The following is a 22,264-nucleotide window of genomic DNA, read 5'->3' as shown; positions in this document are numbered from 1 at the left end:
AGTACCTGTTAGCCGGGCTTGGCAACTGGAGAATTCTTCCATCCCCCGGGTAAAGTCCCAGGCTGAGAAATTGGTTCCGAACCCAACGGAACCTGGCGCCGGGCGACGCCGGGTCACGTGGCTGGCGGCCTCATGACGTGCGGGCTGCGAGGCGTCACCGCGACGTTCGGGCAACCTACCGAGCGGCCCCTACCTCCACCACCTGTGCGGTGGCGGTGTCGTCATGGACCTGGGACCGATGCGCAAGAGTTACCGCGGGGACCGAGAGGTGCGGCCGCCGCCGGGCAGGGCCTCCCGCAGGGAGGGGTCCCCGCGTCATCCCCCGAGGGGAGGGGAGTTTGGGGTCACCCGCGTAGGAGAAGGGTGTTCAAAGACAACCAACAGGGGGAGGGGCTCTGGGGAAACAAGGATGAAAAGAGGCAGCAGGTCACAGTGGGTACGCGCGCGAGCTCTGGAGGCGGCCCTGGCTGGGATCCTGCCATTCACGAGGTGCATCTCCTTGGGCGATAACTTAACCCCTCTGGGCCTCAGAATTTCCTCACCTGGGAATTGAGTACCTTACTCAGGGATATTGTGGACTTTGATATTTGCAAAGTGCTTAGAACAGTGATAATCAGCTTCTAAATATTTGATAAGTGACACATGGACGAGGGGTACTGACTCAAGGAGGTGGGGAAGAGAAAGCTCCAGCTCTCACTCACTGCCTGATTCAGCCCCTTCCCTTACCATTTCCAGAAGTTCTTTTGCTTTTTCCTCCTGAGAGGAGGATCCAACAGAACTGTTTAGGATTTGAGGCCAGAGCCACCGTTTCTAAATCTGGTTGTGTGTGCGTATTTCCAGAAGTACTTGTTAAACATGCAGTTTTTCCTTAAACCTCAGGCCTACTGAGAATTGGGGGGGGGGGGGGGGGGGGGGGGGGGGCGGAGCCCAGGAATGTGGCTTTTTTTTAATGCTCCCCAGGTGATAGGTTTGACACCCTAATTCATCGATCACTAGCTATGGGACTTGGCAACTTATGCCATGTGTTTATGCCTCTGTCCTCACCTGTAAAATAGGACTAGCAGAACATGGGTGCTGTTTTTTGTTTTAATGAAAAGTGCCTGGAACAGTACCAGGTACACAGTAAGCGCTGTATGTGTTTATTAAATAAAACTCTCCTTTCTCAGGCATTTGAGGAGACTCAGCTGACCTCCCTGGACCCCGTGAAGCAGTTTGCTGCCTGGTTTGAGGAGGCTGTTGAGTGTCCTGACATAGGGGAAGCCAATGCCATGTGCCTGGCTACCTGTACCAGGTAGGCATAGCTGTGGGCCCATCTGTGAGTGGGTACAGATGAAGTAGGAAACTTAGGAAACTCTCAACTTAATGGAATGCAAGTTTATGTTATAGCTACGTTATTAGCATGCTGGGTGGCCTCAGGCATGTTACTTGTCCTCTCTGGGCCTCCGTGCCCTTACCTGTAAACGAAGATCACACTTCACCTAATTCCATTTCGGTAATAAAATGTACTGCCTCGTTTATCTCTGCTCTTAACGCACCTCCCCCCAGCACCTCTGTCTTTCTCATCCCTATTTACCCAGTTCCCATCTGCCCTTTAAGAGCTACATCTCCTGGGGGGCACCTGGGGGGCTCAGTCAGTCTTCCAGCTTCAGCTCAGGTCATGATCTCACGGTTTGTGAGTTTGAGTCCCGCATTGGGCTCTCTGCTGTCAGCGTAGACCCCACTTCAGATCCTCTGTCCCCCTCTGTCTCTGCCCTGTGCACACACTCTCTCCCTCGTTTGCTCGCTCTCAAAAATAAACATTAAAAAACAAAACAGTTACATCTCCTGGAACCTCTCCATAAAGCTCCCTCCCTCTTCTGAAAGCTAGCACAGTGCTTGGTTGTATTATTTATTTAACAATCGGTCATATACCCCATGAGACACCTCTTGTATTAGCCTGTTATTCAACTCTTGCTTTCTCCCCTCTATCAAAGTGTAAGGCCTTAAAGGCAGGGCTCTTGTTCTGTGCCCCTGGATATCCCCCAGAGCTCTGAGCAGAGACCCTGGTATAACCACCCTTTCTGTGATCACTAAGCATTGGCTGACTGTAGTATTGCTGGAGTCCGCTAGGACTGCTATGATAAAGTACCACAGACTGATAGGCCTACCCAACAGAGATTTTATTTTCTCACAGTTCTGAAAGCCAGAAGCCCAAAATCAAGGTGCTGTCAGAATTGGTTCCTAATGAGGCCTCTCTGGCTTGTAGATGGCCGCCTTTTTGCCATGTCCTCACATGGCCTTTCCTTTGTGCATGCAGGGAAAGGAAGGGAGAGAGAGATCTTTCTGGTATCTCTTCTCCTCTTCTCATAAGGACACCAGTCCTGTTGAAATTAGAGTCTCCCCTTTATGACCTCATTTAACCTTAATTACCTCCCTCAAAGCCCTATCTGCAAATATAGTCACATTGGGGGTTAAGGATATGGGGCGGACTCAGGGGAACACAGTTCAGTCCATAACAGGCCCCAGGCAGTGATGTCATACTTGCACCTCTAGGACAAATCCCCGAGGGCAAGTGGGAATGGGTAGCCTGTGTGCCCTGACAGTGCAGAATAAGGGGGCACAGGTGGGGGGTGCTCGGGGGAGCATCTGCGGGGAGGGGTGGTAGCAGGGACTGTGAAATGGGCTCTGATCACATGCTCTGATCTTTGCCCCAGAGATGGAAAACCCTCTGCCCGCATGGTGCTGCTGAAGGGCTTTGGCAAGGATGGCTTCCGTTTCTTCACTAACTTCGAGAGTCGAAAGGGAAAAGAGCTGGTGAGGGTTCGCAGTAAATCCTCCCGGGCCTGCAGGGTCCAGCCCTCGCTTCCTCCGTCGCTTTCATATGCCATCCCTGCTCCAACCCACGTGCTGTCTGTGGTTAGGCACCGTCCTGCCTGCGGGCCTTTGCCCTTGTCCTTCTCTTTGCCGGGAATGAGGGCTGCCTCCGACCATCCCTGTCATCTGTTTACCTAACTACCTAAGTCCCTCCTGTCCCTTCGGCTCTCAGACCCAGGAAAGTCCTCCTCAGTTCCTGTGCTACATCAGTCACTGTTCACTGTCGTTATAACTTGTAGCTTTACTTTCTGCCCTTTTTCCAGTTTATAATTGTGGGTTTATTTATGTGGTCATGTGATTTGTATTTGTCTCCTCTGCTAAACCCCCAGTAAGCTCTGTGGGGACAGAGGCTGCATCTGTTGTTTCTGTTATTCCCACCACCACCACCCCCAGCACCTCTCCTGACGTCAAGCCTAGAGCTGATACTCTGTGTGCATTCTACTCATGAATCCAAAGGAGTAGCCCTCCCTGAGTCCATGCCAGCCCCAAATGCATTTCTGGGGACTTGCCAATCTATGGATTAGAGACCTGGCAAGCCTCACTTTGGAGTCCACATGGCTTTGGTTCTCAGCATAGCTCTACCACTTACTGTGTGAACTTGGGCATGTTACTTAACCTCTCTGAGTCTATCTCCACACCTGTAAAAGTAGGCACACCTTTGAGGGTTTCAATGAGATGCTGTAGTGAATGCATCCGCTGGGGGCCTGCGTGCTACAGACTTCCTGCCTTCTTTCTGCATGGCGGAGGTGTCCTCCCTGCTGTTCTGCTGGCTGACTGTGAATTCTCTTTCATTTTCAGGACTCCAATCCCTTTGCTTCTCTTGTCTTCTATTGGGAGCCTCTCAACCGTCAGGTGAGTGAGCATTCCCAGGACAGCCTGGGGCTCATGATGGATGAGCCCCGTGGAGGTCCCCAGGCCAGGCAAACATCCCACCTGTCAAATACCTCTCAGGGAGCTGGTCTAGTTGGGGTCAGCAGTGATGGGCCAGTGGGTAAGGAGAAGAGAGAGAAAGGAGGCCTATGTTGGTAGGCAGGGCGGGTGGTATTGAATGCTGTCTAGCCAGGGCCATGCCTGTGCAGGTGCGTGTGGAAGGCTCTGTGAAGAAGCTGCCTGAGGAGGAGGCTGAGTGCTACTTCCACTCCCGCCCCAAGAGCAGCCAGATCGGGGCCGTGGTCAGTCACCAGAGTTCTGTGATCCCTGATCGGGAGGTGAGTTGGGCCCCTCCTTAGTTCTCCGGGTGGCAGGGGCCTTCGCTCCTCCCCAGCAGCTGTCTCCGGGGATGCCAGGGCCCTCCCTCTTTAGCAGAATGAAAAGATGGTCTTCCTGGGGAAGTAAGGATGAGTAGTGGGGAAACTGGCTTCCTTCGTCTGACCCTCCAGTGGGACTGTGCTCCCAGAGGCCAGCCTGCCTTGATTACCTGTGTCCCCAGTGCCTGGCACACAGCACGTGCTTAGTAAATCGTTAGTAAGTGGTCTGGGCCTTCCTCCATTTCCTTCCCCTGGACAGTATCTGAGAAAGAAAAACGAGGAACTGGAACAGCTCTACCAAGAGCAAGAGGTGCCAAAGCCAAAATACTGGTGAGTGATACCTGCTGGTCCTTCAGCAAGGGGCACCAGAACCCTCATGTTTACTCACAACCACCTTATCTGTGGAATTACAGATCTATTTCCCCCTGGTAATCCTCCTCAGAGGCATCCCAGCAACTTCCTTCAAGGGGCCCTGGGATGGGGACTCGGGGCGGGGGGTTCCTGGGATGGGGACCTGCTGGAAAAACGCACAGAGCACGAACCCACTGCTTCTCCTTGAAGGGGTGGCTACATCCTGTACCCACAAGTGATGGAGTTCTGGCAAGGCCAGACCAACCGCCTGCATGACCGGATCATCTTTCGGCGGGGCCTGCCAACAGGAGACTGCCCTTTGGGGCCCATGACCCACCTTGGGGAGGAAGACTGGCTCTACGAGAGACTTGCACCCTGACTTCCAATCTGTTCGTGCCAACCAGAGCTGAGGCCGAGTGCTAAGAGAGGGTGTGGGGTCTGGAGCCAGACCCTTCTAAACTCAACCCATTTCCCTCCCTACCCCTTATATTTAAGGCTCTCCAGAGTTCAAGCTCCAAATTCTGTATTTTCAGTTGGCTTTCAAGTAGGTGGTCTAGTAGAGTAGATAGACATTTACAAATGGGAAAAAAAGAAATCCCACAATTATGTTCTTGACCTTGAATGTGATTTATTGGGAGAGCTCCCTCAAGAGGTAATAGCTGGTGTGACTCCCTTTTTCTGGTGACCCTGAGAGGGCCCCCAGCTGCCCTGTTACCAGTGTGACTGAGTCATACTGCCCAAAGCTGATTGATTCCAGCGTAAGCACCTGAGCCAGTCTAGCCAATCGTTTTTTTCTTGTCAACAATTTGAAATTTGAAATGAAGAGATCCAGAGTCTGAGAGGCATTGTAGCCAAGTCGTTAATGGCAGCCAAGAAGATACAGCCTCCGGCTGCTGCTCTTCAAATTCCCTGAGTGACCTTGGATCCCGTCTCCCACCTCTGGGTTGTGCAATTCCTCCTCCCACCTCAAAACACCCACTATCCTGTGGGGGGTGGGGGTGGGGGGAGGAGGAAAGGAAGAGGAAGGGAAGGCAGGGAAGAAGGAAGTTAGGAAGGGAGTTGTTTGGCGCTTAAACTAGCTAGAATCAATTTCTGTTGCTTGCAACTAAAGGAGACTTAACTTATTTACTTGTGTACCCTACTGATAACTGCCTCCCATTATCTGAAGCACCATGATGTGGAAAAGAGATTAAATTTATTCTCCGGAGCTCCAAAGGAACCATAAGTGGAAGTCGCACGGAAGTAGATTTCATCTCAATGTGAGGAGAGACTTCAAATAGCCAGGACTGCCTAAGATGGAGTGGACTACCTGTTAGGTAGCAAGTGTCTCTAGAAGTATTCAATCCCAGGTAGTCAGGAGTTTTATAGAAGGGATTCATGTGCTGGTACCTATCAGCCCGGCAGATTTCAAGCAAGCTTTACTTTCCATGCTTGTTTATGAGAATTATATCTGCGTGTATATATACATACACATATATATTTCATTTTCCAGATATAAAATTGTTATAGGGATTATACCTTTCTCACTACTCCTACATCCCCTTCACCTATCCCCCCCCCTCCCCCAACTCTACTGATGATGACTCCTAGACACTGGTTTTCTTCCATGCTGGAATTACTCAGGGAGCTTTAATCAGATGTGATTTAACTGGCCCGAGTGTGGTCCGAGCTTTGGGAAATTGAAAAGCTCCCCAGGGAATTCAGTGTTGCCAAAAGTCGAGAGCCTCTGGTTTAGATCCTTGCCACTCGCAGTGTGGTCCACAGACCAGCAGCAGCAATACCACTTGGGAGCCCCAGACTCGTGGATCCCATTCTACATTAAAAAAAAAAAAATTTTTTTTGACATTTATTTTTGAGAGAGAGAGAGAGAGGTTGGGGGAGGGGCAGAGAGAGAGGGAGACACAGAGTCGGAAGCAGGCTCCAGGCTCTGAGCTGTCAGCACAGAGTCCAACTGGGGGCCTGAACCCACGAACCACGAGATTGTGGTCTGAGCCGAAGTCAGATGCTTAACCAACTGAGCCATCCAGGCGCCACCCCCCCCCCACTTTCTACATTTAACAAGACCGCCCCCCCCCCCAGGTGACCCTGACCTCCAAACCAACGACCTCCCATCCTCACCATTGGATTCTTCATCAAGGCTGGGCTGAGCCCTGTGCTGAACTGTATTTACTTTTCCTGAGCTCAAGTATGGTGACCAATGACAACCCGAATGAATGGCTGTGGAGGGGAGCCAGGCTGGGTAAATGTTTGCTGTGACTAAGCCAGGACCAGAGATCTATTATCTGTGCACGTTGGCATTGAACTTGCCAACTCTGTGAACTGCTTCATTCCACTGTGTGGGTGTGTGCCGCGCGTCAGGGTCACGAACCGGCTTCTCCAAGGGTGGCCCTCTCAGTGCTGGTCCCCCTCTGAAGCCTGAGTGCAGGCAGGCACAATGCTAACCCTGTGGCCACTGTAGGAGAGGGCGCTGGGGTGCATTTCTCTACTTTGCCTTGTTATCGGAAGCTGTGTATCCCCCCCACCCCCACCCCCTAGGTGTGGGCCTGGTTTCAGCTGTTCCTTTCCTGTTCTTTGACAATCACTGTGCTAAGTCCGTAATAAAACTTCATCAGCAGTGTGTGAGATGAATATGCAGCCTGGCCTGGCCTCATCCCCACCACCCCAGGGAAGAGGGGAGTTGGGGAATTTAAGCCACACCTCCACTCCCTAGAGGTTGGGCGGCCAGCAGGGGGAGCCCGCCGCCCAGGGTTGGCCCCTTCTGGGCAGTGCAGGCCAGTTCTGGCCAGCCCCTCCTGCCTCCCCCTTCCCCGCCTTGGGTCGTGTCCCAGTGAAACTGTGGTCGATAACCCGTAGCCTCTTGCAGCTCCTGCACATATTTGCACTCTCGGTTCCTCCTCCTCCTCCGGCCTCGTGAAAGCTTGCAGCTGCCTCCCTCCGACTCCCTGGCCAGCCAGATTTCCCTTTGGCTTTTAGTATGCACCCACCACCTGCCCCCAACTTAGGGAAATATGTGGGTCTTCCCTGGAATATTCCTGTGGACATCACTTTGGGGCTGGAGCAGGGTCTCCCGCACAAGGCAGAGGGGCCGTAGACCCTCTCTCCTAAGAGGGGTAATGGTGGCAATGCGGTGCCAGCATTGGGTAGAAGCAGGGCTTGGTGCCCCAGGGCCCAGCATCATCCCCAAGCCCCACCTCCCTCAAGGAACCTCAAGATGGGCTCAAGTGGCAGGTTCCTATAGTCCGGTGTCTCAGAAGACACTCAGCCTTGAAGGCTTGAAGGCTTTCCCCCATTGGTGCCAGAATCAGGATTCCAAACCCCAGACATCGCCCCCTCCTCTCCCAAGCGGATGAGAATCAAGAGTGGAAGGGGCTGTGTGCAGCAGTCATGTGCACAGGCCAGCCCCGGCTCCAGTCTCAGCTCTGCCATTGCAAGCAAATGGCTTCACTTCTCTCCGCCTCAGCTAACTCAGCTGGAAAATGGGGAGGACAGCACCTGCCTCAGGTGATGAGGCGATTGAATGAGGAACCTCGCGGAGTACTTGCCACAGGGCCTGGCCCATTGTAAGCTCTCTGTAAACCTTGGCTATTCACAGTGGACAGGGCTAGAGTATGGGGGAAGTCAGTTCCTCCGTGGGACATTTTATGGATTAAGTAATTGGATGGACCCTAGAAAGTTCCATGTGGTGAGAACGATAGGGGAAAAGGCCTTGGGGAAGGCAGCACCTGAGTCAGCCTTCCTTCCCTTCCTCTGGCTCCTGGTGTCCCTCACTCATCCTCAGAACTCCCCCTGGCCTGGGTGAGGCCACCCAACAAAGGCCCCCTTGTATAGGTCTGTTTGTTTGGGTAATAAATTTCCCTGAGCCACACTCCCTGGGGTGGAGTGGCCCAATAGCCTGCAAGGAACTGACCTGGAAGCTGCAGGACCACATTGTTTGGTTGCCACCTTGGTTTCTCCCTGTTCCCACCAAGAGCTCCAGAAATTTGTCCAATTCTTTCTAGTTCCCAGCTCCTGGGGCTTGAGAAAGATCTGGACCTAATAGCACAGGGAGCACACTCTTTCCTCCTCCTTAAACAGAAACTGTGGGCTATGGTGGAGTTCTTTAATAAAGGGAAACCAATGTTAACTGAGCACCTACTATAGGACTATTTATGGGACACTTAATATTGGCCATTCCCATGAAATAGGTACTATAACAACCCTTTTTACAGAAGAGGAAACTGAGGTAGAAGTTCAGAGAACTTTTTTTTTTTTTTAATTTTCCCCAAATCACCATTTTTACTAAGCTATGGAGTGAGAATTTGAATCGTGATCCCAAACCAAACCCCTGCGATTTGGGGGTCAGTCTCCAAAGGTCTCCTCCACTCTCTTAGAGCTCCTGATGCTCTCTCTGTTGACCAGAAGGAACTGACCACTGAGTTGAAACTAGCCCCTCCCTTTGCTATATTTTCACATTGGGGACCCTTCCTTTGAAAGAAAGAGGAAAAGAAAGAAAGAAAAGAAAAGAAAAGAAAGAAAAGAAAGAAAGAAAGAAAGAAAGAGAGAGAAAGAAAGAAAGAGAAGGAAGGAAGAAAGAAAGAGAAAGAAAGAAAGAAAAGAGAAAGAAAGAAAAAGAAAAGATTTTATTTTTAAGTAATCTCTACACCCAACCTGGGGCTCAAACTTACAACCTGGAGATCAAGAGTCACATGCTCTACCAACCAGCTATGTGACCCCTGGGGATCCTTTCTGATGCTTGATAGGAACACTTTGAGCACAAAGTTCTACTTTACTTACATGAAGGGAGTAAAGGCATTAGAAACGGGCCTCAGTAAATGTAAGACAAAAGCATAAATAGGTTCTCTGCTTTTGCATCATCGTTTATTACAAAGAGAAACCTACAATTATCTTTTTAAGCAAAATTCAAGGCTCCAGGACTCATCTCTGGGGCCTGTCCCTCTTAAATACTAGTAGGAGAAGGGGAGAAGAGAGCTGCTCTTAGCTCCTACCAACGCTCCCTACCCCCTCCCCAAGTGCAGCGCCCTTTGAGGATGTGTGCGGGGAGCCATGGGGTCCCTCGCCTGGCCTTCTGCAGCACCACCCAGCGTCCTTCTCTCCCCGCACACCTGGGCACCAAGTTCCAGGAAGCTTCCCTCTTGTGATGGAAAGTGAGCTCAAGTTCAGGGTCTCCACCTCCTCCAGCTCCAGGAAACCACCCCATCATGTGGCTTCTGGAAAATTCACTCTCAGAATTGGTCCAGCGAACAGTTACAGGTAGAGAAGGTAGAGGGAGCAACTGAAACTCACCCTTGACCCTGTGCCCCTGGAGGAGGTGAAGTCTGTCCGCTCCCTCTCTCCATTTCTTGCCATGCCCACCTCCCTGCTGGCACCGCCACAGCGAGGAGGGCTGTCCTTCCTGGGTGGGGCTCTCATCCTCGGACTGGAGTGCTTCTGTATGTGCTGGGGGACGTGGGAGAACCCTGGGATCTCCCAGGCCTTCCAGAAAGCTGGGGTATATAAATACAAACCTAAAACCAGACATTTCCTGCCAGCAGGCATCAACTGCCCCCACGGCTTCAGCTGTGGCCAAGGAGGCCAGCGTGGCAAGCTCCTGTCTCAGATCCGGCTGACGGCAGGAGTGGGGAGGTGCTAGCATCCTCCTTGGCCCCCTTCACTGTCCTTTGTCTTCCCTGTCATCAAAGAGGTTGGGGTTCTCTGCCAACGTGGCTCGGACTTTCTTCTTCTCCTTGAAGCGGCCCGAATTGGAGACTTTGACATGCTTGCCCTTTGTGTTCTTGTCCACAATCTTCTCCAGGCGGGTGTTAAAGTTGCCGTCGGGGCCTCCGCCCTCAGGCCCAGGGGGCTCTGCGCTGCCCTCTGTTTGGGCATAGGTGTCGGGGATCTCATAGAGCACCTTGGGTGTGGATTTCTTTTTCCGCAAGAAGGTCAACTTCCACCAGCCCACTTCGGTCATGGCGTTCCCCGAGCCAAGGGTGGGGCTTTCTGCAAGAGCAGGGTGGGACAGTGAGAGGAGGCAGTGGGGGAGCAGGGGGGTACCTCGGAGAAGCCCTCTCCAAACTCCTAATCGTGGGCTATTTCAATAGTCCAGGCCTGAAAGAATTGAAGGTGAAGCTGAATGAACCCAGGAAGAGAGGGGAGAGAGGGGCCTAGGGAAGGGGCAGCCAAGTGGACACCAACAGGCCAAGGGGCCGTGGGACAGCCACATACTTTTGCCATGCAGGGTTGTAGGGAGCTTTGAGATTCCAGGCCCCTCAGGGCTGCAGGGAGGTGAACGGCTTGGCTGGGTCACCCAGCACCCAGGCCACTGACACCCTTCCCAATTTCTTCCCACTAGGCCACCAGGCCCTGCCGCCAGGAGCCGGCAGGTGGTTGGCTGGTATCAGATGGGTAGAAACACCCTGTGCATTTTGTTTAGTATTCATTATAAAATAAATAGGATTTACAATTTTGAGAGTAATTTGGACTTCCCAGTGGGGACCAGCAGGAGTGAAGGAGCTATTGCATTTTTCCTGAGCGGGAGGAAGCTCAGGCCGGGAGTGGGAAGTCCTGGGGACTGTACTAGCCTGTGACCTCTAGCAAGTTACTTCTCTGGCCCTCAGAGTCCTCAGCTGTCCCTTCCAGCCCTAACATTTAGCTCTAACGTTAATCCCTGCCCACAGAGGGAGGCATGCTTTGCAAAGTAAAACATGGTAACGGTAGTAATTATCGAGGAATGGTTCCTTTCCCCACCTAGTTTCCATGAGGACAGGAGTTTGCAGGGGAGCCAAAAGCTTGGAAATCTGGAAGGTTTGGTGAGGCCACAAGGTCCACATGAGATACAATTTAGACCAGGCTGGACCCTCCATAAGGTACCTGACAGAGGTGGGGCTTGGAGGCTAGAATCCAGGCATCCCCACTGACAAGCGATGCGTCCTGGCTTGGCCTCATCTTCTACTAATTTCCACACAGATGCTGTCTGAGCTAGTACGTGTTCTGGGAGATGAGGTTTCCTGGACATCGTTGCTGGTGGGGGATGGTGGGTGGAAGGTGGAAGAAAGAGACAGCAGACTGGAGGAATTCAGAGCAATGGAAGGGCAGGCAGAGGGATGACAGATCAAGGCATCTGTGGGCCTGGAGAGGGTGGTGGTCTGGTTCTCAGGACTCTGCATGTGGCTGTGAAGGGTCCTGGGGAGGAGCCAGTAGCCACAATATACCAGAAAGCTCGATGGTCAGGCAGCCCAAGCACAGGCAAATCTATCACCTCCTTTTTTTTTTTTTTTTAAAGTTTATTTATTTATTTTGAGAGAGAGGAGGGGGAGAGAGAGAGAGCATGAGTAGGGTAGGGGCAGAGAGAGAAGGAGAAAGAATCCCAAGCAGGCTCGACACTGTCAGCGCAGAACCCGAGGAGGGGCTCCAGCTCACAAACCGTGAGATCATCACCTGAGCCGAGATCAAGGGTCGGACACTTAACTGACGGAGCCATCCAGGTGCCCCGTATGTTACCTCCTTTTAAAAACCAATGGTCTTAGCTACATTTTCTAAAAAGACCAGAAAGAAGTATGACAAATGATTAATAGTGATTTTCTTTATGGAAAAGGAATTGGGGGGTGTTTTCTCCCTGTATTGTTTCTGGTTTCTAGATCTTCCCTAATGAGCAAGGATTTTTTTTTTTTTTTTTTTTTTTTAAGTGGGAGAGCATATCAAATTTGGGAAAAACAAAAGCGGGATGCTGGTCTAGGCTTGGAATGGATTGAGTCCCCACCTCCATGGCCCCTTGCTGCTGGTGCCCCCTGTCCTGCCATATACTCAGCCCCCCGCCCAGATCACATGCCTGATGGATTCCTTGCTACCTCTTTGGGAAGCAGATCCCACATGGCCAGCTCTGTCCCTCTAGCTGAGCTCAAGTAGCAAGAGAAGCCCAGGGGAGACCTTGTGCAGCTCCCACTTAGAAAGTGAAAGGGGGTGAGAGTGGCCAGATAAATACTCTCAGGGCACCCTGGAGAGGTGAGTGCACAAAGGGGACAGCCTGAGAGGTTTGCTTTGGCAGCTTGCCCCCCACCTGGGCTTAGCACAATCTTGCACAGAACTTGGTGTTCCAGAATGGGTTTCCGGAAGGAGTTGCGGGGAGGGCATTGCTTGGCCTGTGGGTGCCCAGTCGCTGCCTGGTCTGGGGCAAGGCCCGTGACCCCCCCCACCGCCCATCCGGGGTTGCCAAGGAACTCAGAGAGGGGTGGAGAATCCAACTCCTGAGCCGACGATAACCATCTGACTGCCCACTCCCTTGAGAGAAAGTGCTTCTGCCTGTGCCGGCTAAAATACACCTGCTTTTTAGGGGCACCTGGGTGGCTCAGTCGGTTGAGCATCCGACTTCGGCTCAGGTCATGATCTCCTGGTTCATGAACTCAAGCCCCACACTGGGCTCACTGCTGTCAGCGCAGAGCCTGCTTTGGATCCTCTGACTCCCTCTCTCTCTGGCCCTCCCCCACTCATGCTCTCCCTCTCAAAAATAAAAATTAAAGCAACACAAAAAAAAGACACCTGCTTTAGCGGGTGCTGCAAATCGGCATCCACGGGGCTTAACTCTCCCTGGAATGAAGGAAGTGACCGATCACAAGGAACCTTATCAGAAAACCATACAGAGAGATGGGAATAGACCTTGGACCCTGCCCTGGGACCTCCACCATGGCACCAAGTCATCAGGGCCCTTGTCTGCTGGCCTTGAACTCTGGGCTAAGATGCCTTTTGCTGTCCCTTCTGTCCGAGAGGACATAGAAGCACTGGTAAGAGATGTTTGCCCCTTTCAGCAAGACTGACGTATGAAAATCTAAACAGAAGAGATAAATTAGAGGACTGTTTATTTTACAAAATAACCAAACTATAAGATTATTTTAAGTGGTGAGTCACCCCAAGATAGTGTAAAATCTGATTTGCTTTCAATCAAAAAAGTGATGTGATATGGGGCGCCTGGGTGGCTTAGTCGGTTGAGCGTCCAACTTCTGCTCAGGTCATGATCTCGCGGTTTGTGAGTTCGAGCCCCGCGTCGGGCTCTGTGCTGACAGCTCGGAGCCCGGATGGAGCCTGCTTCGGATTCTGTGTCTCCCTCTCTCTCTGCCCCTCCCCTACTCATGCTCTGTCTCTCTCTCTCTCTCTCTCTCAAAAATAAATAAACATAAAAAAAATGATGTGATATCGAAAGCTATCAAACATCGGAAAGAGCGATATACTTAGAGCCACATGCCCACGCCTAATCACAGAAGGTCAGAGGAAACGGGGGGCAGGGGGTGTCCTTGGGTTTTCAAGCAGACCCAGCATTTGGTGACATGTGGTGGGGCTATGCGGTCTGCGCACGCAGGGCCCTTAGCTGGCCAAGCTGAGGGCTGGGCCCTCGCCCTGGGGCCCTGCAATCCATGGGATGATAGAAATCAACCCCTGAGGACGCGAGTTAGCTGCATCTCCGCTGTTTGCACAGCTTTGGAGCCCACAAAGGGCCTCACAGGATAGCCTGCCACCACCCCCCACCCTGCCTATGACAGCCAGCACCCTGGTGGGCCTGTGGCCACCTAGGACAGGCCCCACCACCCTAGCTGAGCTCCATGAACTGTTCCAAGGGCCTTGTCCAGACTGAACCAGGCCCCTTCTGAGCTGGGACAAGTTAACCATTGACAGTGTTGGGGGTGGAGGAGTGGAGGGGACTTGAGGAAGTGAGTCAGCTTCTATGCTTGAAGACAAAACCCAGAACCCCCCAGACCCTATCCTTCTGCAGGGCCCCTGATGCCATTTGTGCACTCTGGGTAAGACTGGGCTACCCTGGATAGGAACAGAGAGATGTTCCTACCAGACGGCCAGAAACATCCTCCAGGCTGGTGGTGGGGGTGGGGGGTGGGTAGGCTCCAGCTTAGTAAGAGTTAATACAGAACTGCTCTGGAGGGAAACTTTCCCAGAAAGAGCTCTGCTGGAGGCCTGGATTAACTCCAAGAGCCAGTGGGATGAGTCTCGAGTGCTGCCTGCCCACCTAGGGGAGAGATGGGAACCAGCCCGCCTGGGTTCCCCCTCCCAGTTAGTCTTGTCAGCCATGGAAGTGGAACGGAGTGCCCTGACTGGGCTCTGTGCCTTGGTTTCCCCACCCCCTCACCCTCTGCCTGTACCTGTAATCCTGGCTGCTCCGGGCTGGAGGTGAGACCTTCCTTAGAGAAGGAGCTGAGCGTGGCAGCTGCCCGGGAGGGAGACTGGAGGAGGTAGGGGTGCCTCCAGGGTGCCGCGCCAGGCAAGGCTCAGGCCAGGAGAGCTGGGTAGGAGCAGCTGGATGGCAGGTGCAAGAGAAACAGGTGCAGGAGCGGGTACCTGCTCCGCTGCGGCTCCAGGAGTCAAGGTGAACCTGAAACCCAGCCCCTCCCGGCTAAGTAAACAGAAGCAGAGGCCGGATCAGGCTGATGAATATTCATTACCCCAGAAATCCAATCCCAGTGCCCCTGCACCCACCCAGAAGTCAGGGTCCTCCGGGGATCGCCTAGGCAGGAAGAGGAAACCCCAAGGGAAGTCTGGGGCAGGAGGAACAAGGGAGCCTCTCTCCTCAGTTTCCCCACCCTCGTGGGCCTGGCTGCACCCCCCAGCTGTAGCCAAGGTCACCGTCACCCATTTCATGCCCCAAAGAGGGTCGGACCCTCTCCATCACGGACCACATCTGGACGTGGCCCCAGGCACAACCAGGAAAGGGTTAAGCGCCGCCGTTGTTCCCCGTTGGCCGGGTGGGACGTGGGACGGGGTGCACCCTAGCTCCTTTGAACTCCGGAGTCGAAACCAGTCCCTGGTTAAACTGGTTGGCAGACCGGTTCCCAGGCTGTCCGCTCCACCCCAAAGCTCAATGCTCCTCAGGCGGGCACTGGGTGGGGGGCTGCGGTTCCCTCTTTACCTGAAGGGCCCCTCCTCAGGGTGGGGGGTGGTCCCTGGCCCCACCTTGGGCCAGGCTCTCCAGACCCACCCACCCTCAGACATGTCCATCACTTAGAGGTAGGCTTCAGGGGCTGTGAAATCAGATGCCAAGTTCCACGTGCGTGGACAGAGGGGCATTTGTTTTTCTGATACTGGATCATGCTCCTACTGTACTCTGCAAAGTACCACTTCATGCCCCTTCCCCCAAACTTCCAGGGGTCCATTGCACGGGCCTTTGGTGGATGTTATAAAGGGGGGAACACCTGGGGCCAGCTTTCTGGGAAGGAGGAGAGATGGGGCTGTGGCGAGGCCGGAAGAGAGGGAAAGGCGAGAAGGCAGAGCGTGCTCGGGCAGGGGGCGACATCCTCACGGATCCCCTCACTGACCACCCCCCCCCCCCTCCTGCAAACCTGCATTAGCCAAGGTGGTGCACAGCGTTCACCCAGGGCTGCTTTCGCATCAGGCTCCGAGCCTTGGAGCAGGTTATTTTGCCGCCCCCCTCAGGTGGCCCGTCTGTGCTGGCCTTCTCTCCCCTAGGACAGGCATCGCTGGAGAGTGAGGAACATCCCCTGTGTGTTCCGTGTCCCTGCAGCTGTGTGTCCCAGTGCGGCCTGGCTTTGATGCCCAATTCACCCACCCAGCTCCTTCCTCCAGGGTCTGAGTGTGTGCCAGGCTCTGAGCCAACTACTGGGTAGAGAAAAGGCAGACGATCCCCCTTTCCTTGGGCTCCTAATCCCCTCAACCAACCCCCAAACTAACCACCTCTCACATCTGCGCTACCATTTCCCACCCTGTTTCTACTTGGTTCAACTTCTCATGGCCTTGTGAGTTCATATTCTCCTCCTTCCTCAACAGCCCCCCTACCTCTAGGCCTCAAATGGACAGTCCTTCAAAGGCCCCCCTTGGCCCATAGCGGAACCCACTTGGCCCGGCCCTCTTAGGATGGGCCTCTGCAGCTTCCTCTCCCAACGTGCCATAAATCCTCTCACTAGTCCCTTTCTCTGCCTACCTTCCTGGCCAAAGAAGCTGGGATTAGGAGTGCATGCTGTGTTCCTGCTCGGGAATGACCTCCTGTGTAAACTAAGACAAACCTGGGGGGCCTGGGTGGCTCAGTCTGTTTGTTAAGTGCTGACTTCAGCTCAGGTCATGATCCTGCAGTTTGTGAGTTTGAGCCCTGTGCTGGGCTCTGTGCTGATGGCTCAGAGCCTGGAGCCTGCTTTGGATTCTGTGTCTCCGTCTCTCTCTGCCCCTCCCCTGCTTGTGCTCTGTCTCTATCTCTCCAAAAAAATGAATAAACGTTAAAAAAAAATGTTTAAACCAAGACAAACCCCTATTCATCCCTCAAGGCCTGAATTAATTAGTATACCTCCTATGCCACCAGGAACTTTTTTATTCCTTCAGAGTTTGCTCATATGCTATTTAACATGATATATACCATGACTGATCATATGGGTGTATGTACACACATATATACATATATAGTATTGTAATGATCTATTCATGTATTTGGCTCCCTTAGAGAATTTTATCTCCTTGAACCAAGAATTATCTGCCACAGATTCAGACCTGACATAGTAGGGACTTAATACAAGCTTTAAAACGCAAATGAGAAATAGAAGTCTTGTCTTTACCCTAAGAAATTCTTAATCTAGCTTGTTTGCCTTTTTCCCACAGTCCCTGGGTCAGGCAAATGTGAGAGAAAGCCCATGTGATTTCAGCTACAGCAGGCTTGCTGTTAATTATCATCTTCCCAGGGGTTTATGTGAACTCAGGATATTATTTTGCAAGGTCCGCCTGCCTCTAGTAAGAAGTCTACTTCTTGGGGTGCTGGCTGGCTTGGTCGGTGGAGTGTGCGACTCTTGATCTCGGGGTTGTGGGCTTGAGCCCCACACTGGGTGTGGAGATTACTTGAAAATAAAATCTTATAAGGGCACCTGGATGGCTCAGTCAGTTGAGCATCTGACTCCTGATTTTGGCTCAGGTCGTGATCCCAGAGTCATGGGATCGAGCCCAGAGTCAGGCTCCACACTTGGCATGGAGCCTGCTTGAGATTCTCTCTCACTCCCTCTGCTCCTCTCCCCCACTCACGTGTGCTCTCTAAAATAAATAAAATGAAAAAATAAAAATCTTATTTTTTAATTTTTTAAAAACATTTTTTAATGTTTATTTTTTTGAGAGAGAGAGAGAGAGACAGAGCATGAGCGGAGAAGGGGCAGAGAGAGAGACACACACACAGAATCCGAAGCAGGCTCCAGGCTCTAAGCTATCAGCACAGAGCCTGACGCGGGGCTTGAACTCAAAAACCATGAGATCGTGACCTGAGCCGAAGTTGGACGTTTAACCGACTGAGCCACCCAGGAGCCCCTAAAAATACAAATCTTTAAAAAAATAATATAGCTGTCCCAGGAAGGTGCCCACAGCTTTCTAGATCCATCACTTTCTCTGAAAGCCCCATCTCTTTGAGAATGGACATCCCATCTAGAAGAGAACAGAAGAGGCTAAACCCTCATCCCAGCTCAAGTGTTGGGAAGACACTGGAGGGTCAATGAGATGGTCTCTACCTGGGGTACAGCAACCAAGGGTCAGGGCACATTTCCATCTTTATTAGAAGGGGCTCCTCCTGGAAGCACTCCTGCCCACACTCCCTGACTCCAAACTCCAGACCTTTCTGATGCCTGGGACCTGGGGAGGGTGGGTGCAGAATCCTGTTCTCTGATTCCCACACTGCAGAAGGAGCCCGAATGAGAACTGCAGTGGGCAGGATTCGGTGGATGCCCACCTGTGGCCGGCCCCTGGAGAACACCACCAGAACCAGGTGTGGGCCGTGGAGTCTCTGGCCCACCCTCCAGACAGGGACCAGCTTGGGAAATCAGGCCCCACCCTTGGCCTTTAGGAGATTTATTTCTGGGAGGAGCTGGGCTGGGAGGGGAGTTTGAGATAAGGCTATAAACTATGAATATTTTCTAAACAGGCCACTTTATTGCTTTATGGTGTTGTTTTTTTTTTAACCTTTAAATGCACCTCCCTAAAACCAAGTTCAAGTATGATATTCCATATACAAACATGCAACGTGAACATTTTCAGAAATTTTCCCTTGTTGAGTGAAGGAAGTAAAAGACACCTAGGGAGCCCCAAGGATCTTGGGGCCCTATTGTGGCACGAAGACACAGGGACCATTGGGTTACAGTTGCAAGCAGTTCAGGGGGCCTGATTCTAAGTCCTGAGCTGTGGAAGGAGAGATGACGAAAAGAGCTGGAGAACGTGTAACCCTCCCCACTCCAGACCAAGTGACCCCAGTCCCTACTCATTACTAAATGGCTGCCTGCACATGTCACACCTCTTATTCCTTTCTTTACAAGCAGCCAATAAGCACCTGACTTCAATGTCAGGTGTCATGAAGCTGGGGTTACCCAGATGAACAAGCCTGTCCTCGCTGCCCACAAGGTGCTCACAGATGAGGTACGGAGGCAAACTAAAGAAAAACTAGTCTCCGGGGCTTTTAGCCCAGCAGGCAGACACACACACACACACACACACAGCATGGCTGTGAGCAAACACACAGAAAACACGGACCATATAGTAATAAACATAGGGTGGATAAAAGAAATGGATTATTTGAATGTCAAGGGTAAGCCTTCTTTTTATGGCTATTGCAGGAAGATAAGTAATAGGTGTTCTTGCCCAGAATGAGGTGTGGTAAGAAGGAACTTTGGAAAGGGGCAGGGACTGCAAGGGTGGGGGTTCCAAGCTTCTGGCACAACAACTGGGGGAAAAGATGGGAATCAGGCCAAAGGGGAGGGAGAAAGAGACCCGGGGCTGAGATGGCCAAGCAGAGTGAATGGGGTAGGCAGGGCCTCGGGAGAAGCCACATCCCACGGAGAACAAGAATGCAGGCTGGGGAGCCAGACAGGCCTGGGTTTGAATTGCAGCCCCACCAACTACCAGCTGTGTGAACTTGGACAAGTTACTTAACTAAGCAAGATCTGGCTAATAATAGTACCCACATTATAAGGTTGTTGGAAGGATCAAGTCAGATAAAGGCTTGTAAAACATCTATACTGTCACGTGGCACACGGTTATCACTTAATAAGAAAGCTAACAACAACAACAAAAGATAGTCAAGCAGCCTGCCTGCAGGCCGCCCCGGGGCTCCGTGCTTTCCTGTCCAAAGCTGGCACAGGCCTGCTATGCCCTTCTCCACCTCCCCAGTGTCCCATCTGCTAAATCCTCAGAGGATCATGAGAATCACAGTGAGGCATCCCACATGCCACCTTCCGACCGCTGGCAGACCCCCAGGACCCGATGCCCCGGATGCCAGACCACATATGTGCTTCTCTGCCCATAGGCCCCGAGGTTCTCTGTGGCCTTTGGAAAAGGACAAACACTGCAGAATGCCACCCCAAACCCACACTCCTGTGCTGTCTAGGGCAGCCACCCTGAGCTGAGGCCAGCGGCCGGGCAGAACTATTCTCAAACATCCTTCTGTTCCACATGAGTCACCCCGGGGAGCTGTGGGTGGGGTGAAATGCTGGTGGTCTCTGCCTCCACCAACTCACCCTGTCCTGCTGTGCCCCACCTGTTGGTTCAAGGAGGAGAGATGCACCTTGAGGGTGGGGCAGGGCCATGCTTCTTGGGGTGTCCCAGGGAGCCAGGAACACATAGTTGGAACCCAGTAAGTGTTTGTTTAATCATGGGGGGGGAGTCCCAGCAATTCTTACAGCCTGAGTCAGGACTCTGACATGGCAGCCAAATCCCCATGAGAGAGCCCTGAAGAGGCCCTTAGTTCTGCCCAATGAGCTATATCCAGGGAAATCTTTCAATCCATGTTGGAATAATGATGATTAGGGGCACCTGGGTGGCTCAGTTGGTTACGTGTCCAACTTCGGCTCAGGGCATGACCTCCTGGTTCCTGAGTTCGAGCCCCTCATCAGGCTCTGTGTTGACAGTGCAAAGCCTGCTTGGGATTCTCTCTGTGTCCCCCTCTCTCTCCCCCTCCCCTGCTCTCTCTCTTTCTCTCACAAATAAACAAATAACTTAAAAAAAATTTTTTTAATTAATGACGATTAATGTTTCACACACACACGGTCTTCAAAGCATGAGAGATATATTAAAGCATGTTGTAAAATGCAAAGTGTTATATACGTCTAGCATGTTTATTTATGTAAGCCTGTAAACAGAAATACCAAGATAGTCAAGATAGGTGCTAGCTCCATGTTAAGGAAACTGGCTGGCAGAGAGGTTATGGAAATAGTCCAAGATCTCCCTGGATGGAAATCTAGATCTTCTTGTTGCTATAGCACACCACACAGTTCAAGAACAAATTTTTCTGAGCCCCAAGTGCTGTGCTGGGGCAGAAACGGGGTGGGGTGGGGGTGGTCCTTTCCAAAGAACCAGCCAGAGCCTCCTGGAGGAGCTAACATCCTGGAAGCGGAGGGGCCCCAAATGGCACACCCAGCCCTGTGAGGTCCCTGGTAATCTATCCTGGGCCCACCCAGTCTCTTCCTCACTCTACCCACCTCTTGCCCAATCTCATGCCTTCCCTCAGCCTCAGCCAGCATGTGAACTTCAGATCAGTCAGCTTGTGGCTCTCCAAAGCTGCACCCTTAGCCCCAGGGCTCCCCCTGAACTCCAAAGCTATAGACCCAAGTGTCTCTTGCACACTTTTTTTACATGGGGGCCTCCCAGCACCACTAACCTGGTAAATTCAAAGCCAAGAACCCCGCCTCCCCAATACCTGGTCAGCATCCTGCATCCCTGTCTCAGTTGGTGGCACTCCTAATCCAGCCACTTTACATGTCATCCTTGCTGTCTATCGCCCCCATCCACACACCCACTTGATGGCCAAGTTCTGTCCATTTCCCTCCAAAACATCTCTCAAAGCCAGCCCTTCCCCTCCTCCTCATGCCTTGTCCCAGGTCACTGACCTCTGCATGATAACTTCCAGATAGTCTCCCTGTCTCCAGCCTTATCTCCCACGAAACCATCCTCCTTGCAGTTGCTTTGAACAGGTCCCTCCCTGCTTCAAAACCCTTCAAACCCTCCAGTGGCTCCTCTCTGTCAGCGGAGGTAAAGTCCAAGTTCCCTAATGAGGCTCCTCCCTATGATATGACCTTTCCACTTTTACGGCTCTTCTCTGGCCACTCCTTGCCACAAACCTTTTACTGCACAGAGGCTGGCCTGCCTTCCCGGCCGCCTTCATGAGTGTGAGACCTCCTGATGCAGGGCCCCTCATGAAATTCTTCAACTTTTTAACAAGGGGCCCTACCTTTTCATTTTGCCCTGGACCCCACCAATTATGTTGCCAGTCCTGCCTGCCTGTTGTTCCTTGCACCCCTCTTGCAGTTTGTGGCCTCCATAGCTTTGTCTGGACGGTCTCCTCCACCCGGAACACCTCTCCCCACAGGCCCCTCTTTGTGTAGCCCTTCCTTTAAGATTCAGTTGAGGTGTTCTCTTTGGAATGCCTCCCTTGACCCGCCTTCCACCCCTTTCCTGTCCTAATCACACAACACATAGCGGTGCTCAACACATGTCTATCAGATAAATTGAATGGGAAGGTAAAGTGTGACAAGTGCCGCAAGTGTGCGACGAGCAGTAAAGCCAGGCAAGGCAGGAAGAAGGCATTTCTAACGGCTTACAAGCCTCCAGGGTCGGCGCTAGGACCCTGTCTGCAAGCACAGTAATGCCTGCACCGTAGGCCCGGGGCCCACCTGGCCGGAAGCTGCCCGGACCAACTCTCCGGCGCCGTCTGCCGTGATCTCGCAGCCCCTGCAGCCTTTTCTCGGCGTCCCCGCCCTTCTCCAGCTCTGAGCCCGCCTCGCGTCTCCCATTGGCTGTCTTCGGTTCTCCCGCCCCTCCCGGGCTCAGCCATTCGGAGCCCCGAGGTGGGTGGGGCTTGTGGCCAGGGGTGG

General features: G+C 52.5%; 2 protein-coding genes across 2 annotated transcripts; one reads left to right on the top strand and one right to left on the bottom strand.

Annotated features, from left to right (window-relative positions):
- Positions 1 to 17: 17 nt before the first annotated feature.
- On the top strand, positions 18 to 6,319 carry PNPO (pyridoxamine 5'-phosphate oxidase). The gene is given in 8 exon segments (XM_007085742.3): positions 18 to 188; positions 190 to 268; positions 1,167 to 1,291; positions 2,694 to 2,793; positions 3,652 to 3,705; positions 3,933 to 4,061; positions 4,360 to 4,430; positions 4,662 to 6,319. Coding segments are annotated over 8 exon segments (783 nt in total). The 5' UTR covers positions 18 to 132; the 3' UTR covers positions 4,831 to 6,319.
- A 3,555-nt stretch (positions 6,320 to 9,874) lies between these two features.
- Positions 9,875 to 14,826, bottom strand: PRR15L (proline rich 15 like). The gene is made up of 2 exons (XM_007085743.3): positions 14,573 to 14,826; positions 9,875 to 10,430 (listed from the first exon to the last, which is right to left on the bottom strand). The coding sequence occupies exon 2, from the start codon at positions 10,399 to 10,401 to the stop codon at positions 10,099 to 10,101; it is 303 nt and encodes a 100-aa protein (XP_007085805.1). The 5' UTR covers positions 10,402 to 10,430; positions 14,573 to 14,826; the 3' UTR covers positions 9,875 to 10,098.
- Positions 14,827 to 22,264: the final 7,438 nt, after the last annotated feature.

This window comes from Panthera tigris, chromosome E1 (genome assembly GCF_018350195.1).
Source record: "Panthera tigris isolate Pti1 chromosome E1, P.tigris_Pti1_mat1.1, whole genome shotgun sequence".
Classification (NCBI taxonomy): Eukaryota; Metazoa; Chordata; class Mammalia; order Carnivora; family Felidae; genus Panthera; species Panthera tigris.
The sequence above is the reverse complement of the archived record's forward strand: the minus strand, read 5'-3'. Positions and strand labels throughout refer to the sequence as shown.